Source organism: Delphinus delphis, chromosome 2, assembly GCF_949987515.2.
Source record: "Delphinus delphis chromosome 2, mDelDel1.2, whole genome shotgun sequence".
Classification (NCBI taxonomy): Eukaryota; Metazoa; Chordata; class Mammalia; order Artiodactyla; family Delphinidae; genus Delphinus; species Delphinus delphis.
In genome coordinates this window covers 118,090,771-118,109,509 of record NC_082684.1, presented here as the reverse complement: position 1 = coordinate 118,109,509, position 18,739 = coordinate 118,090,771, and the positions used below count along the sequence as shown (strand labels likewise).

The following is an 18,739-nucleotide window of genomic DNA, read 5'->3' as shown; positions in this document are numbered from 1 at the left end:
ATAATTTAAAACGAACACAGGGCTTCCCTGGTGGCGCAGTGGTTGAGAGTCTGCCTGCCGATGCAGGGGACACGGGTTCGTGCCCCGGTCCGGGAAGATCCCACATGCCGCGGAGTGGCTGGGCCCGTGAGCCATGGCTGCTGAGCCTGCGCGTCCGGAGCCTGTGCTCCGCAATGGGAGAGGCCACAACAGTGAGAGGCCCGCGTACCGCAAAAAACAAACAAACAAACAAACACACAGAACACCAGTCAGAGAGTTTGCTCTACTTTGGCACCAGGAGGGAGTTGAGGACTCCACGTTTGCTGGGGGCAGGGGTGGGGGTGGGGGACCGCCAGTAAGACACTGGAAAGGTGTTGGTGTCATTTTAAAAGATCTTACTCTGCTTTTTCTGATTTGTCGTCCTGTCAATGTGGGGATGGATTTAGGGTGTAATGAGAAGTAAACATTTGACTCACTTGTCTGTAAATGTCAGGTTTTCCTCCAGATAAGCAGACTAAATGCATTTGCCTGAGTGCTTAATAAAAGCACGGTTTACAGGGAGGGCTGTGAAGCTACAGCAGACACTCCTCATGAGCACGGACTGGGAGGGGCTTCCTCCACCGAGGTGTGGGTTTCCTCTTCATCCTCGGGGGGTGGCCCTTGCGGCCAGGCTGCTTGTGTGGGCTCCCACTGCTATGGGAGCAAGCCTTCTGCCCAGGGCCAGGCTCTTCATCATGGGCTCACATATTCTCCATATCCTTGTGCCACTTCAAAATGAGGATACAAGGACAGTCTTACTTCAGGCTGTACAGGGGCCAGCATGAACTGGGGACAGTAATATGGCTACTTCTCTTCCAACCCATAAGATGGGTTCACACTACACAGTCACCGGATTAAAGAAATAAGGTGTAAGAAATCATGAAAAAGGGTTCAAGTGAGTTGGGGTTATCCAGCCTTCGAGGTCAAATTCCACACAACCCATCCAAGTGGTTGCCCTGGAAATGATTGGCACTGAGCTGGTTGCTATCACAGGTGAGGTCCCTGCACATTACAGGGAGATGCTGGGGTCTCCTTGTATCCTCATGCTGGTGACTTTTATCCCAGATCTTCCTGTATTAATCAAGAAAACAAAACAAACCCCACTGCGGGCCAGATTTGAAAAATGTCCAAAACTGTCTGTCATACGTATGGTCCGTTTTCCCCTAGGTTGGAAAAAGTTTTATCATGGGATTTTAGGAAAGAAAATAAAGCAGAATCAAAAGAAACAATTTACTTCTACTTGGAAAGGCAAGCAGTTACCTGCCTGTCCCTGAGTGTGGTCTGCACAACTCATCCTTCATTCTAAAGCATTCTTCAGCTTGGTGCTTCTTTTTCTCTTCTGATTCACTGCCTTTTGTTCTTTATTATTATGCTTTTTTAAAGCAACATGTAAGAAAGGCACAAAGCCACCTCATCTCTGGAGTATAGAGAAGGTATTCTGCATATCAAGTTGATCAAATCTGGCAAGAGCTCTGATCTCTTGGCCCCCCAGGCTGGGTTTATTTTAAGTGCAGTTATATAATATCCTAGCCCAACTGACCCAGGGTGTGTTTTACAAAACCCTTGTTTTATTTGCTGCCTTTCCAGGCTCAGGCGCTTCTAAAAGAGTTCAGGACATAATTTCTTTTGAAAGAATATGAGGTGGTACTGGCTCCAAAATGAAAGTGTTCAGAAACCAGGAGATAATGCTCAGCTATTGCATCAGTCAGGGGATGAGGCTTACGACTGGGGAGGGCAGGGAGCCCAGCACAGGCCAGCCTAGTGTTAAAGTCTTTGGTACATGCTGTTGGTAAACAGCGTTAAGTCACCCTTCTGGGAGTTTATAGGAGATGCCTTTGTTCATTGGGAACTTTCAGCATTTATATTATTTTTCTGTATTTTCCTTCTTTTAAAACAATCTTCCATTTAAGAGCAACCACAGCAAAAATGCATTCAAGTTATTATTTAGAGGTGAAATAATCTCAGAGGTGAAATGCTGTTGAGTGTAGAACTTCACTCTTTTCCCTCTCTATCATTTCATACATCCCCACTTACAATGCCTGGCATGGAGTAGGCACTCATGAGACGTTGGTATTCACAAGGTTGACTTCCAGTGGGAGGATGCAGGAGGATAGAAAAGAATGACAATCATTCACGTATCCAGTCAACACATAGCCACTGGAAGGCTTGCTTCAGGCCAGGCCCTCTGTGGGGATGGGGGTATGTTGATGCTGGTCCCCACAGTGTGCTGCTTATACTGACTCTGGGAGCTGTGTGCCCTCTTGTGCATTATTTAGTCCATCTAAGCCTGTTTCTGTATCTGTATAATGGGTCCAATGTATATATCTGAACTAGCTTGGACCTTTGTCTTAATACCCCACTTAGATGATTAGCCTTACGACGGATGCTCTGTTGGCCATATGCTGGCACTTTCAGTGGATACTCCCAGGGAGGTCCCAAACCAGGATCAGAAGGTCTAACACTGAGTGGAGTCTACACACACATTAGTGGAGGTCACTGAATAACCATAGATGGTGCAGGAAGAGAGCCTGGTCTGAGGACTGAGAGTGAAGTAGCCTTTAAAGAGACTGCCAGTGCCTCTGCCCTGGAGCACAACACCAGAAAGAAGGAGAAGAAGAAGCTATTGATGGATAGCAGGGACCCATGGAGAAGGCAAATGGGTGGCAGAGGGCACCGAAGCTGGGCTTGGGTTTGCTTCCTCATCAGCTGGTAAGAAGGTTTCTGTTCTGGTCACATTGTGAGCAAGAAGACCAAGCAGCAGATCATCTTGTCTGTGTCTCAGGCACTGGCGGGAGAGCTTCAAAGACGGTAAAGATGAACTCATGACAGAAAGCCAGCCATGATGACGTGGATGTAGGGCTGAGGCATTTGGGTGAATAGCCTCACTTTGTTCACCCCTGGGTCACTGGGTAGTGGGTCTTGATATTTCTTGAGTTCTAAGAAGTTTAAAAGCCATTCCTTTTTTTTTTTTTCTGGCCATGCCACACGGCTTGCAGGATCTGTTTCCCAACCAGGGATTGAACCTGGGCCCCGGCAGTGAAAGCACCAAGTCTTAACCACTGGACAGCCAGGGAATTCCCTAAAAGCCATTCTTGTGCTGGAAGAGGTCCTCTTCTTCTGAACCAAGTGTTAATTTCCCCCAAGGGAAGAGCGAGGCAAGTGGGCTGAACCTGGACTTCACTCAGCAGGACCACCTGAGACTGGAATCTAGGCATGGCCATTTCATGGCACATGTCCCCAGGCCAGATAGCCAACCTCAGAGCACACATTCCCTCACCTGCAAAATGGGAATAACAGTATCAACCTCTTTGGACTGTAGGAAGAATTCAGCAAGCCACTCTGCATGAAGTGTCTGGAGCACCCAGCGCATGGTGGTTTAGAGAATTTATTCCCTCTTGCCTTTACCCTGTCCTTCACTGCTGCTTCCAGATGGCCTTCCCAGTGACCTCCCAGGGGTGCAGCTTTTTCTCACTTTGCTTTAGGTTCCTTTCTTTCATACGTTCTCCAGAATGAAATTAATCTTTTCCTCTTCAGAGTCTCATAATGTAGCACTTCTCAGAATCTGCTCTGGGTTATAATTATCTTATTCATGAGCCATCTCCTCCCCCTACACAGGAACCCCTCTAGGGAACTGTGATATGAGAAAGAGTATATCTGGTCTTTGTCTCCAGTTCCAGGCAGAGAGCTTCAAAATTCTTGGAATTTCCAGAGCAACAGGAGTATCTTTGTTATGCTGCTGGGGTGCCTCACGGTGGTCCCTTGAAAGCTGCAGGATGGGATCTGGTCACCAGAAAAGCCAGCCACATGACTAGAGGGTGGGGACTTTCAGCTGCCTGACCTTCAGGGAGGGGAAGTAGACTGAAGTAGACTGAGTTCAATCACATGGCCAGTGATTTAACCAACCTTGCCTACACAATGAAGCTCCAATAAAAACTCTGCATGTGGAGGTTCCATGGCGCTTCCTGGTTGATGAATGCATTGATGTGCCAGAAGGGTGATGCACCCTGACTCCATGGGGAGAGGGCATGAAACTTCTGCATTTGGGACCCATCCAGAATTCAACCCATATGTATCCTTTATTTTAAAAAATTGTAAGTTTAGTGCTTTTCTGAGCTCTGTGTGTCATTCTAGCAAATTATCAAAACTGTGGGGGTCATGAAAATTCCTGAATTTTCCCAAAGCACAGGTGACCTGAGGACCCCTGAAATGCAGCTGGTGTCTGAAGCAGGGGCAGTCTTGTGGAGAACTTTGCCCTTAATCTGTGAAATTTGTGTGTACTCCAGGGGGTTAGTGTCAGAATTGTACTGCAGTATATCTGGCTGGAGTGGAATAGGAACAGGAAGAGATTCATGTGTTAGTAGACTGTCTTCCAAATCAGGAACTGAATAAATATAGGTTGAACTAAGAAGAGTTGACTTAATATTTTATATCCATAGCAACATTGTTATTTCTTTGGCCTTCCTCTGATTTGGGGCAACCCCTAATATTGGGGTCTTGGTGGCAGATAGAGCCTGGCTCCCCCCACAAATGCTGAAAAGGTCAGTCTCACTGTGGCCAGGTCAGGATCAATCAATCAGGCACACTCATCTTTGACTCTGAATCAGGAGCAAATCTCTCTGATAGAAGAAACATCCACCTTCCCAGGGTAACAGTAATGCCACTGGGAGTATGCAGCAGCCAGTGCCATTGGGACAAGCTACAATAACTAGTATTCAGCTGGACAACAACAGTGTATTCATCTACCTTGTTTCCTATGGGGTAATTTTTTGGTCCCTTTGATTAAAGTTTTGTTCATTTTTTCCTTATTCTGTTTTGTTTCCCTGCTCCCTTGGAAACCATATACTCTATTTCTACTCTTTCATAGTTACTCTTGAAATTTTGCCACACATATATAATTGGGATTTATCCCAGGGATGGAAGGATTTTTTCAATATCTGCAAATCAATCAATGTGATACACCACATTAACAAACTGAAGAATAAAAACCATATGATCATCTCAATAGATGCAGAAAAAGTTTTTGATAAAATTCAACATCCATTTATGATAAAACTCTCCAGAATGTGGGCGTAGAGGGAACATACCTCAGCATAATAAAGGCCATACATGACAAACCCACAGCAAACATCATACTCAATGGTGCAAATCTAAAAGCATTCCCTCTAAGATCAGGAACAAGATAAGGATGCCCCTCTTTCCCACTTTTATTCAATATTGTTTTGGAATTCCCAGCCACAGCAATCAGAGAAGCAAAACAAATAAAAGGAATCCAAACTGGAAAGGAAGAAGTGAAACTTCACTGTTTGCAATGATTATACATTGAAAATCCTAAAGATACCACCAGAAAACTACTAGAGCTCATCAATGAATTCAGTAAAGTTGCAGGATACAAAATTAATATACAGAAATCTGTTGCATTTCTATACACTAACAAGGAAACATCAGAAAGAGAAATTAAGGAAACAATTCCATTTACCATTTCATCAAAAAGAATAAAATATCTAGGAATAAACCTACCTAAGGAAACAAAACCTGTACTCAGAAAACTATAAGACACTGATGAAAGAAATGGAAGATGACACAAACAGATGGACAGATATAACATGTTCTTGAATTGGAAGAAACAATATTGTTAAAATGACCATACTACCCAAGGCAATCTAGATTCAATGCAATCCCTATCAAATTACCAATGGTATTTTTCACAGAACTAGAACCAAAAAATTTTTTAAAATTTGTATGGAAACACAAAAGACCCTGAATAGCCAAGACAATCTTGAGAAAGAAGAATGGAGCTGGAAGAATCATATTCTCTGACTTCACACTATACTATAAAGCTACATTAATCAAAACTGTATGGTACTGGCACAAAAACAGACATATAGATCAATGGAACAGGATAGAAAGCCCAGAAATAAACCCCTGCACTTATGGTCAATTAATCTACAACAAAGGAGGCAAAAATATACAATGGAGAAAAGACAGTCTCTTCAATAAGTGGTGCTGGGAAAACCTGACAGCTCCATGTAAAATAATGAAATTAAAACATTCTCCTGGGACTTCCCTGGTGGTCCAGGGGTTAAGACTCCATGCTTCCACTGTAGGGGGCGTGGGTTTGATCTCTGGCTGGGGAAGTTCCACATGCCGCCTGTGTGGTGTGGCTGAAAAAACAAAGAAAAGAAAAAAAGAACATTCTCTAATACCATATAAAAAAATAAACTGAAAATGCATTAAAGACCATAAAAGACCAGACACTATAAAATTGTAAGACCAGATACGATAAAACTCCTAGAGGAAAACATAGGCAGATTGCTCTCTGACATAAATTGCAGCAATATATTTTTTGAATCCATCTCCTAATGTTAATAAAAGCAAAAAGAAACAAATGGCTAATTAAACTTAAAAGCTTTTGCACAGAAAAGGAAACCATAAACAAAATGAAAAGACAACCTACAGACTAGAGGAAAATATTTGCAAATGATGCAACCCACAGGGATTAATTTCCAAAATATACAAACAGCTCATACAGCTCAATATCAAAAAAACAAACAACCCAATCAAAAAATGGGCAGAAGACCTAAATAGACATTTCTCCAAAGAAGACATACAAATGTCCAACAGGAACATGAAAAGATGCTCAACATCACTAATTATTAGAGAAATGCAGATCAAAACTAAAATGAGGTACCACCTCACACCAGTCAGAATGGCCATCATCAGAAAGTCTACAAATAATAAATGCTGGGGAGGGTGTAGAGAAAGGGAAGCTTCTTACACTGTTGGTGGGAATAAATTGGTGCAGTCACTATGGAGAACAGTACAGAGGTTTCTTAAAAAACTAAAAATAGAGTTACCATATAAGCAGCCAGCAATCCCACTCCTGGGCCTATATCCAGAAGAGACGAAAACTCTAATTCAAAAAGATACATGCACCCTAACGTTCATAGCAGCACTATTCACAATTGCCAAGACATGGAAACAACATAAGTGTCCACCAACAGATGAATGGTTAAAGAAGATATGGTACATATACACATGGAATATTACTCAGCCATAAAAAAGAATAAAATAATGCCATTTGCAGCAACACGGATGGACCTAGAGATTATCATACTAAGTGAAGTAAGTCAGACAGAGAAAGACAAATATCATATGATATCACTTATATGTGGAATCTAAAAAAATGATACAAATGAACTTATTTATAAAATAGAAATGGACTCATAGACATAGAAAACAAATTTACAGTTACTAAAGGGGAAAGGTGGGGAGGGATAAATTAGGAGTTTGGGATTAAGATACACATCACTATATATATAAAATATATAAACAACAATGGCCTACTGTATATAGCAAAGGGAACTATATTCAATACCTTGTAATAACCTATAATGGAAAAGAATCTGAAAAAGAATATATATATATATTCAGCTATATATATACATATATACAATCGAATCACTTTGCCATACACCTGAAACTAATACAACATTGTAAATCAACTATACTTCAATTAATATATATATTATATATAAATATAAATATATATAATTTAACAAAGTCTGAATTTGATATCAGGATGCCTGTCTATACAAGGGCCTTAGAAGACTTAAACTTCAATCACTCCTCTTAACTTCTATGCCTTCATTGTCCTATATTTTAGTTCAATCCTTTATTTTTAAACTTACAATTAGCCATTTATTATTATTATCATTGTTAACAAATAATGCTAGTTTAGATTTTACCTTTGGGCTCACAATTCCTCTTTGCATCTCACACCATCTTTCTGGGATAATTTTCCTTCCTTCTGAATGATATCCTTTACATGTTCCTTTAGGGTTGTGCCTGCTGGTAGTAAACTCTTGATGCTTGCTTTAATGAAAATGTCTTCATTTCATCCTTGTTTTGAAAAATAATTTTGCTGGGTATGCAATTTCAGGTTGACAATATTTTTCCAGCATTTTGATGATGTTACTCCACTGTTTTCTAGCTTTTATTGTTGTTTTTGAAAAATTTACTCTCAGTCTAATTGTATTGTCTTTTGTAGGTGACCTGTCTTTTCCCCCGACTACTTTCAAATCTCCTTGTCTTTGGTTTTCTGCAGTTTTCCCATGATGTGTATATGTATTGATTTTATTTGTTTTTGCTTGGTATATTTTATACTTCTTATCTCTGTGGATTTATGTCTTTCATCCAATTCTGCAATAGTCTCAACCATTACCTCTTTGGCTAGTGCTTTATTTCATTCATTCTCTTCTTATGGAACTCCAAATAAACATATGTTCAAATATCTCATTTTATTATCCATATTTCTTAATTTCTTTTTTCATTTCCTTGTCCATCTCTTTATGCTGCCCTTTAAACAATATCATCAGAGCTATCTTCTAGTTCATTAATTTTTCTTATCTGTTTCTAAACTGCCATTTACATGTATTTCACATACCATACAATTTACCCATTTAAAGTCTATAATTCATTGCCTTCTAGTATATTCACAGAGTTGTGCAACCATCACCACAGTCAATTTTAGAACCTTTTCATCAACCCTAAAAAAAACCCATACCCATTAACAGTCACTCCCTATTTCCCCCAATCCCCCACTCACCTGCCCTAGGCAACCACTAATCTACTTTATGTCTCAATAGATTTGCTTCATCTGGACAGTCATCTAAATGTAATCATATAATATGTGGTCTTTGGTGAGTGGCATCTTTCACTTAGCATAATTCTAAACTGTCTTTTAAGTCATCTGTTAAATTCTTCACTTCAACAATTGTGTTTTAAATTTCTATAAGCTCTATTACTCCCTTTTTCAATTTGCCTAATCTTTTGATAGTTTTTGTGATTCTATCATTACTTCTTCAAGCATTCCATATATAATTATGTTACTTTCTGATAATATCTAGCAGAATGATTTAGAACCTCAAGTTTTTGAGGTTCTAAATCTGCTTCTGCTCATTCTTACTGAGGGTAGTTTGTTTCTTTGAATATTTGGTGATCTTTGATTGGAAATAAATGTTTAGTTTATCTTAGTTTGTGGAAAATCTAAGGTTTTAAATCCTCAAGAGAAATTGCATATGCTTTGCTGGGAGTCAGGGGTGCTAGAGACCACAGGATCTCCTTTCAAGGGTCTGGCTTACAGTAAGAGCCTTGGTTTCATTGTATCCCCTTTGCTAAAAACAATGTTGATAATGGCACGTGCCCCCCTGCCTTTTGTGTGTTAGGGTGGGGGTGCTGACCCTCACCCCTTCAGGCTGCAGCCCTGGGTATGTGTGATGTATTTCTGTGCATGGCATGACATATATGGGCTTTCCTTTACTACTACGTGTCCAGCAATGCACAGAAGTTCTATCTTATCTAGTTTATCTACAGGGGAAGGGCCGCTCAGAGCACCTAGTTTGCCATTCTACCACCTCTTCCTGGAAACCCCCAGTCTGCTTCTGTTTCTGCCCTTCTGCCCTGATTCTCCAGCTTTATTGGTGAATCTTGAGTCTACAAAATAATCCCCTCCCTCATTCCATTTCCTGTGTGGATCTCCAAAGTCCAATTCTATTTGCCTGCAACTGAGAAAACTGACTGGTAGAATAGCTTCTTAGTAATAAGAATGAAATTTGTGAGAACCAGCAGTTGCCCTGCCATGCTCTGAGGGCTTTATGGGTGTTAATACCTGTAGTCATCACAACCTTCCCATTTTACAGATAAGAAAACTGAGGCACAAAAAGAAGGACTCAGGGACCATTTGGGATTCAGCAGAAAAAGTCCTGTTTTTCGAGGAACTGGCTGCAAACACCCAGGAACTCATAAAGCCCTGACCTTGCCTTTCTGGCATGTTGTGTGCAGCAGTGAGTCTTGGCAGTGAGTCTGGGGTTCTCTGAGTTTTTTTCCTGGTTGAAAAAAACCCAAGTTCTAACTCAAGAGTGGAGAGTTTCCTTGACCGCGTCTGTGTGGACAGGCTAAAAAATGAATGCTACAGTGGCTGCAAACGCATGATTCAAGTGGTTTTGCTGCATTTTCAGCTTGACTGGGTAACTCTGAGAACAGACTCAAGATCCTACCTTTGGCTTGATCCAACAGAAGCATGAAATTGATGGTCAAGTGTGAATAAGTAGCCAGCTGTGCTCTGAGCCTCTAAATGACACCGTGTGGGCACTGGTAGGAGTGGGGCAATTGCTTCAGGGAGGAGAGCTCTGTTCTACGGATGAGACCCCTCTTCACGCCCTGTCTGAGGACATGCTCTCTCCTGACTGCTTTCTTAAAAATGAAGCTGTGCTCTGAGCCTCTAAATGACACCGTGTGGGCACTGGTAGGAGCGGGGCAATTGCTTCAGGGAGGAGAGCTCTGTTCTACGGATGAGACCCCTCTTCACGCCCTGTCTGAGGACATGCTCTCTCCTGGCTGCTTTCTTAAAAATGAAGCCATGTTGTTTATAATTATAACCATGTATTAAGCTCTTACCCTGTGCCAGGCACTATGCTTTAAAAAAGCTGCTTTTACAGACTTACTTGCTTCACACACATACCTCTTATACTCCTCAGAACGACCCTGTAACATCAGCACTATTATCCTTCCATGTCATGAATGAGAACACCACGGCTGGGGGCAGTGACTTTCCTGACACTCCACAGCCAGAAGGGGTTCCCAGCTCTCAGGGCAGCAGAGCCTTCCTGGGCCACTCCCCATCCTTCCCAGGGGTGTCCCTTCAGCCTGTTTTCTTTACCACTGAGCCAGATGGTGGGCCCCCTATGGGCAGGTGAGTCACAACCCAAGGACAAAAAGCTAGCTCGTGTCCCAGGGCACCCAGTGTGTGTTTTCTCCCCTCCCGTGTGGATCTGGTCACCAAGGAGCCTACGTGCTGGATTTTCTCAGAACCACAGAAGGAACCAGCTGGGTCGTGCGCTCCTGGGTCTGGGCTTAGAGGGTTTTTACCTTTACTGCTTCCCAGCTGGAATTCACCAGGTGCTGCCGGAAGGGCCCGAAACCTGAAACCAAAGAAAGCCTGGTTTCCTCAGTCCGTGCCTTGGGCCGAGGTGTCTCTGCTTCTGTGCTGCTCCCCGCACCTCCTTGGGGACCTCTTGTGATTCCCTGGGCCATCAAGGACTCCACACACCCCCTTTCTTGTGGAGGCTTGCAACCTTGCCCGTCTGGAAGCATTTTCCAAGTCCTCTTGTGTGAGGCATTGTAGGGGGGCCCTAAAGGAATGTGGGGCTGATCCACCACCAAGTAGGAGGGCTCGAGAAGGTGTGAGCACACATGTCCAGTTAAAATGCATGCTGTGTAGAGGGACCAGAAACACACCCATGTGAATATGCCCAGCTGTCTGTTAACAAAGGTGCAAAAGCAATTCAATGGAGAGGGACAGCCTTTTAACAAATGGGGCTGGATAAATCAGACACCTATAGGCAAAAAAAATGGATCCCTCAGCCTGCACTGTATACAAAAATTAATTCAAAATTGATCATGGACTTAAATGTAAAAACTAAACTTATAAAACTTTTTGGGGAAAAAAAAGGGAGAAAATCTTGGGACCTAGTGTTAGGCAAAGAGTCCATAGACTTGACACCAAGTGCGCGATCCATCAAAGTAAAAACTGATAAAGTGGACCTCATCAGAATGAAAACCTTTTGTTCTGCAAAAGACCCTGCTGAGAGGATGAAAAGATACTCTGCAGACAGTTGTAAATCACATATCTGACAAAGGCATTGTATGTAAATCGTATAAGAAAACTCTCAAAACTCAACTTTAAAAGACGGTCTAGGGACTTTTCTGGTGGCGCAGTGGTTAAGAATCCACCTGCCAATGCAGGAGACACGGGTTCGAGCCCTGGTCCGGGAAGATCCCACATGTCACAGAGCAATTAAGCCCATGCACCACAACTACTAAGCCTGCACTCTAGAGCCCACGAGCCACAACTACTGAGCCCACATGCCACAACTTCTGAAGCCCGCGCGCCTAGAGCCTGTGCTCCACAACAAGAGAAGCCACTGCAGTGAGAAGCCTGTGCACCACAACGAAGAGTAGCCCCCGCTTGCCACAACTAGAGAAAGCCCACATGCAGCAATGAAGACCCAAGACAGCCAAAAATAAAAAATTAATTAATTAAAAAGAAAAAAAAAAAAGACATGAAGAAACATTTCACTGAAGAGGATATACAGGTGGCAAATAAGCACATGAAAAACGTTTCAACATCATTAGCCATCAGGGAAATGCAAATTAAAATCACAATGAGGGCTTCCCTGGTGGTGCAGTGGTTAAGAGTCTGCCTGCCAATGCAGGGGACATGGGTTCGAGCCCTGGTCTGGGAGGATCCCACATGCCACAGAGCAACTGGGCCCGTGAGCCACAACTATTGAGCCTGCGCGTCTGGAGCCTGTGCTCCGCAACGAGAGGCCGCGATAGTGAGAGGTCCGCGCACAGTGATGAAGGGTGGCCCCCACTCACCACAACTCGAGAAAGCTCTTGCCAGAAATGAAGACCCAACACAGCCAAAAATAAATTAATTAATTAAAAAAAAAAGCCATAAAATCACAATGAGATGTCACTACACTTCTCTCAGGGTGGCTAAAATAGAAATACTGGTAACACCCAAAGCTGACAAGGATGAAGAGGAACTAGGTCACACATACATTGTTGGTGGGAATGTAATGGTACTGCCACTCTGAGAAATGGTTTGACAGTTTCTTTTAAAATTGAAAGTGGACTTCCAAGCACTTGCACTGCTGGACATTTACCCCAGAGAAATGAAAACTTATTTTCACACAGAAACTTGTACACAAATGTTCACTGCAGCTTTATTTGTAATAGCTCATAGCTAGAAACCAACTCAATGTCCTTCAATGAGTGAAAGGTTAAATAAACTGTGGTTCATCTAGATCACAGAATACTACTCAGCAGTGAAAAGAAAAAAGCAGAAACAACCCAAGTGTCCATCAACTGATGAATAAACAAAATATGGTATTACCCATACAATGGCATATTATTTGGCAATAAAAAGAAGTGTTATGTTACAACATGGATGAACCTTGAAAACATGCTCAGTGAACGAGGCCAGTCACAAAACTGTATGATTCCATTTATGTGAAATGTCCAGAAGTGGCAACCTATAAAGACAGAAAGTAGATTAGTGGTTGCCTAGAGCTTCACTCTGTGTGTGTGTGTGTGTGTGTGTGTGTGTGTGTGTATGTAGTGGGGGAGTGGGGATGAGGATTAGGGAGTCGAGTTTCTTTTGGGGGTAATGAAAATATTCTCAATTGACTGTGTTGAGAAACGCATAACTCTGTGACTACTAAAAGCCATTGAACTGTATGCTTTAAATGAGTGAATTGTATAGCATGAGAATTATATCTCAATAAAGCTGTTAAAAAATTGCTTTAAAAGTGAAGGAGGGCTTCCCTGGTGGCGCAGTGGTTGAGAGTCCGCCTGCCGATGCAGGGGACACGGGTTCGTGCCCCCGTCCGGGAAGATCCCACATGCCATGGAGCAGCTGGACCCGTGAGCCATGGCCACTGAGCCTGTGCATCCGGAGCCTGTGCTCCGCAACAGGAGAGGCCACAACAGTGAGAGGCCCATGTACCACAAAAAAAAAAAAAAAAAAGTGAAGGAATTATTGGTATAAACAACTTATAAGAAGCTCAAGGGAATTATGCTGAGTGAAAAAAAGCCAATCTCAAAAGGATACATACTGCATGATTCCATTTACCTTGGGCTGGCCAAAAAGTTCATTCGAGTTTTTCCATAAGCTCTTATGGGAAAACCTGAACGGATTTTTTGGCCAACCCAATATAATATTTGTAAATTATAATTTATATCTATAAACATAATTATAGAGATGAAGAACAGATTAATGGTTACCAGGAGTTAGAGCTGGGGGAAAAGGGTAGGTGTGGCTATAAAGGGGTAGTTCGAAGGAGCCTTGTGATGTTGGTACAGTTATTTATCTTGACGGTGGTGGTTACACAAAGCTACACACGTGATAATACCACATAGAGTTATGCATGCATGTGCGCGCACACACACACACACACACACACACACACATACACACTGAGTTATACCAATATCAGTATCTTAGCTTTGATATTGAAGATGTTAACATTGGAGGAGGCTGGGTGAAAGATGCAGAGGACCAGTCTATATATTTTCTTTGCAAATTCTTGTGAATCTATAATTATTTCAAAATTAAAAGTTTAAAAAAGTGTGAGATTTGGTCCAGCGTTTCTCAAATGCTAATACACATGTATATCTTATTAAAATGTAGAATCTGATTGGGCAGGTCTGGGGTGATGCTGGAGATTCTGAATTCCTAACAAGCTCACCAGTGGTACTGATGCTACTGGCCCTTGGACCACACTTGGAATAGCAAGGCTTTGAACAACAACTAGGATCAGAATACAGAGCGGGGAGAGAAGATGGGTGGAGGTGGTTAGGGAAGTCTCCTGGAGGAGGTGGCGGTGACCCAGGACTTCATGGGGGAGGAGGAGGCAGAGAGGTTGGAGGGGCTGAGCCTGGGCAAGGTGAGACCCAGGAGAGGTCTCACTCTGGGAAGGAGCTTCTGGATGAGGTGTGTGGACGGAAGGGCTTGTTCCTAGAACTGGGAACACTTATTTACACTGTGTACTATTATGTAATTTAATTGCAATGAAGATTTCTAATAAAACGCAGTTAAACAGAATTTTGCTTTGGGGAGGACAGCAAACCTCCTCTGAGACTAGCTTAGGAAATGTTTCCTGCTGCCTGGGGAGAAGGACACCATCACCCTCTCAGTGTTGCAGCTGCTTATTTTTACGGCACCCACACCATGCAGTGACCCCGCCAAAGCTCAGGCCGTGGCGCAACAGCAGCCAAGAGTGGTCAGAGACCTCAGTGTCTGGGTTCAGGCTTCTGTTGTTGCATCTCAGCCCCACCACTTAGCAGCTGGGTGACGTTGAGCAAGTTACTTAGCTTCAGTGCCTTGATTTTCTCATCTGTAAAATGCACACTAATTATAATAATCTAAAAGGGTTGTTGTGCAGATTAAATGAATAAAACGGAGCATTTGCAATACTGCCTCAAACACAGGAAGCAGTGTCAGCGTTCTCCTTCATAGTTGTTATAGTTACATACCTCCTGGGACCTCTGGACAGATTAAACAATGCCATGTACAGCACGTATTGTTTCCAGAAGCTGGTAGATGCTAAACAAATGCTAAATCCTTTTATACTGTCTCTCTGGGCAGCGTGGGATGGGCTCCAGCTAGACCCTCACTCTGCCCTGATTCTCTCTGATCATTTGATGCCACCATTTCTCAGCCCCAACCCCCCTGCCTGGGCACCGTGCCTATCAGTCAGAGGCCCTGTCCTTACTTTTCCATGTTGAGATTTCATGTGTACTTTAGGCCTCTATTTCTCTCTCCAGAAATTGAGAGGTCTGTACTGGTATGTATGTGTGTGTATATATATATATATATATATCTGCATATATATAGAAAGAGATTTATTATAAGGTATTGGCTCATGTGATTATGAGCCACAGGCTGGAGACCCAGGAAAGCCAGTGGAGTAAATTCCAGTCCAAGGCTGAAGGCCCGAGACCCAGGAGCACCAGTTTGAGGGCAGGAGAAGACTAATGTGCCGGATCATGCCTTCAGACAGAGAATTCAACCCTCCTCTGCTTTTTTATTCTATTCAGACCCTATTCAGACCCTTAATGGATTAGATGAGGCCCAGTCACACTGGAGAGGGCACTGCTTTACTGAGCCCACCGATTCAAATGCTAAGCTCTTCCAAAAACACCATCACAGACACATCCATATAACGTTTAACCAGATATCTGGGCACTCCGTGGCCCAGTCAAGTTGACACATGAAATTAACCATCACAAGCCTTTTAGGATGGTGTGGCTAGCAGGAGGGACCAGGACCCTGGGGGCCTCTTGCTTCATCTCTCCTTCAGTGTGGCCCATGCGCAGAGCTCAACAGTTCCTGCCTGGCCCCTGTAGGGGAGGCCAGCCGCTATCAAGTGGGCCTGTGACTGGTGGGCTCACTTCAGGGTGGGCACTGGGCTGCAGCTAGAGGTGACTTTCTCCAGCTCAGCTTTACCTGGAACCCAGCTGACGTTTTGAGTTCCATCTATCTGATTCCCGTGATGTATTTCTCAAATCATCAGATTCTGAGATGGGGAGGAGCTACAATTAAATACCTACCTCTGAAACCTCACCTCCACCCCAAACCCCGGACCTCAGGTCTTTAGAGCAGAAGTCAGTTCTGGAGAGGGCTGTGCCTCTGAAATTCTGGAACCTCTGGGTCTAGAGCACTAGCAAGTTTGACTCACAAAGGGTGAAACTTTCTCAGGGAATAGAAAAGTTTGGGACACGATGTCCCAGGAAGCTAGTGGTGTTTTCTGACTTTGACTGAATCTTACAGAATAAATAAGACTGGAGTTGCCAAGCAAAAAAGAAAAAGAAAAAAAAGGAAAATACTGAGATTAAGGAAAAATCACTGAGAAATCAGGTACCTCCTGGGATGACTGTAGGAATACTAAAAATGCAGTGACACCAGAAAAAATCACATGCTGCTTTAGAATCATATTCAGATCAGTGTATGCAGATCATTTCTTATCTGTTTTCAATTAGGCAAAACAACTCAGCAAATGAAGGTTTGAAGCTCTTGTTTTGCAGGGTCAAACCTTACACTTTAAACTTGGCAGGCCCTCGAGTGGAACTTGTGAAAAGGGGCTGGAGAAATCTCTTGGAATCAAGAGAGGCCCTCTGGAGGGAGGCAGGTTTTCTCACTCTCCCATTGTCATCATTTGGTGCCAGTCCGAATGTCTTGATCTTAAGGCAGTTTGTCAGAGCCCTTGTTCCCCCACCATCTGTCTACGTGCCAATTGTCTTAGTGAGATTTACACGTGAAGCAAAACCAATTAAACGAAAAGACTGCCCTTAGCAGCTCAGAGCATTTTTAATAAAGGAAGGCCACACTCTGGAAGCCAGTGAGTATTCCCAAATCGCAGCTGATTATCAGGTACTTCATCAAACAATCCAGAGTTTGCCAGCAAACCACAAGTTGACAGGACAGAGGCAGGGGTTGATGTGAGTCTAAGGCTTGCCCTGGTGCTTCAATATTCATATTTCATTTGTGACAAGTGTCACATTTATCAGGGGTACAGTTTCCTTAGGAATTCAAGGGTAATCTGAACCAATCTCTAATACCCAAAATAACACAAATGAGAACAAGGGAGATAAAAGGTTTTCGAAAGAACTTTCTTTTTCTCAGAAGGTTAACAGGAGTTTGATTATAGTCTGAAAATATTAAGATAGGTAACTTTCAATTTTCCACACACACAGGAACCCTTCTCTCTTCAATGTTTCCTTCATCCAACACAATTCAAAAAACTTAAAATATGCCAAATGTGTCTAAAAATAAAGAGCTTTGTGAAGAAATCAAGCCCTCCAGGGACCAGCTGTGACAACGACTGGGGGTGTCTGGGGTTGATTTTGAATGTGCTGGTGAAAGGCAGGAGTGGGTGGCTACCATTCCTTCTGAGTTGACCTTCTGGGGTTCAAAGTCTCTAACTGGTGGCTCTCAGAGGGTGCTTAGAGTTCCCTGGGTGGCTAAAAGCCCTCTAGTTTTGTAGGGGAGCTATGTGCCCCTGTCGGGGTGGGCACTGTAGATGGACTGTCTCAGCCTTATTAGGCTCTGTTCTTTCTGAGTCCCCTGCTCCCCCTTCCTTGCTATGCAGCTGTACCCCAGTGGATGCCGCATGGGCCCCAGACTCGGACAGACGGCGCCAGCCTCTGCCTCCCCCCTGATGGGCTGAAGGACAAGGTCTGAGCCTAAGCCACATGTGGGCACCTACTGTGTATGCCACTCAAGGGTTATTTGAAGTGAATGACAGGACAGAAACAGAAAAGCCTCTCTGTCCCCTGTTTTTTTTTTTTTTTTTTTAATAGGGCATAGCAGGAAGTTAGCTCCATCTGGAATTATTGGAACCACCAGTTGCCACTCTTTTTTCCCCATGAGGGAACTTTATGACCAGGATCAGGCAAGTGCGCATTCCATGGTCAGGCTAAAAGCAGCAGCAAGTGGAAAAGCAGAAAAGTCGTCTTACCGGTCACCACCACGCAGCTGGACTGGGAATCCATGAAACCGGAGTTGGGAGGGCGCTTCTGCGCCTGCGCGGGTCAGAGGCCCGGCCCTGGGCGCTCCGAACGCCGCGCGCCCCTCCCGGCTGGTCGCGGGCCTCCCGCTGGGGTGGGGACCAACCACCCCGACCCGCAGCGTTTTGGGGGCCCTGAAAGACTGAAGACTCTGGGGTGGGGGGGGAGGGTGTAAGACAACCCCCCTTCGAAAGCAGAAATAGCCAGCTCAGGACGCACAGGCTGCGGCAACAGAAAAGTAGAAGGTCGGAGCGCCATCAGGGTCTTTCTGGCCACTTGGGGGCGGGGTCATTTTGTTGGTCGGTGTGTTCGAACGTGAGCCACGAGTCTGGCGACCAACTGTCTCAGTTTGCCTGGGACTGGGATAGGACGGGGTTAAAAGGTGCTGAAACCCGTACAGCCCCAGTGAGTCAGGATGGTGGGGACCTTACAAGTTGTTTTGTTTAGACCTTGGCTTGATGAAATTTGGTAGCTCTTGAAACCGATTTTGCAAAATATGTTTAAAAAAAAAAAGGAAAAAGAAACCAAAACCACAGATGAAGCTTATAGTTAAAAGTGATGGTTGAAAGCACCTGCTGCCTGTAAGCTG

The 18,739-nt window shown here is 43.6% G+C and overlaps 1 protein-coding gene across 3 annotated transcripts in view; it reads right to left on the bottom strand.

The window, feature by feature from the left end:
- The window catches only part of PGPEP1L (pyroglutamyl-peptidase I like), a 49,370-nt gene extending 31,220 nt beyond the window's left edge, over nucleotides 1-18,150 (bottom strand). The window contains exons 1-2 of one of the 3 annotated variants that reach the window (XM_060003644.1): nucleotides 18,102-18,137; nucleotides 10,945-10,997 (exon numbers count right to left, since the gene is read on the bottom strand). In XM_060003644.1, the coding sequence (XP_059859627.1) occupies nucleotides 10,945-10,997; nucleotides 18,102-18,135 (87 nt within the window). In that variant the 5' untranslated portion in view covers nucleotides 18,136-18,137. Of the gene's footprint in view, nucleotides 1-10,944; nucleotides 10,998-18,101 lie in introns of all 3 variants that reach the window. The other 2 variants (XM_060003646.1, XM_060003645.1) reach the window with 2 other exon arrangements.
- Between the last annotated feature and the right edge of the window lie 589 nt (nucleotides 18,151-18,739).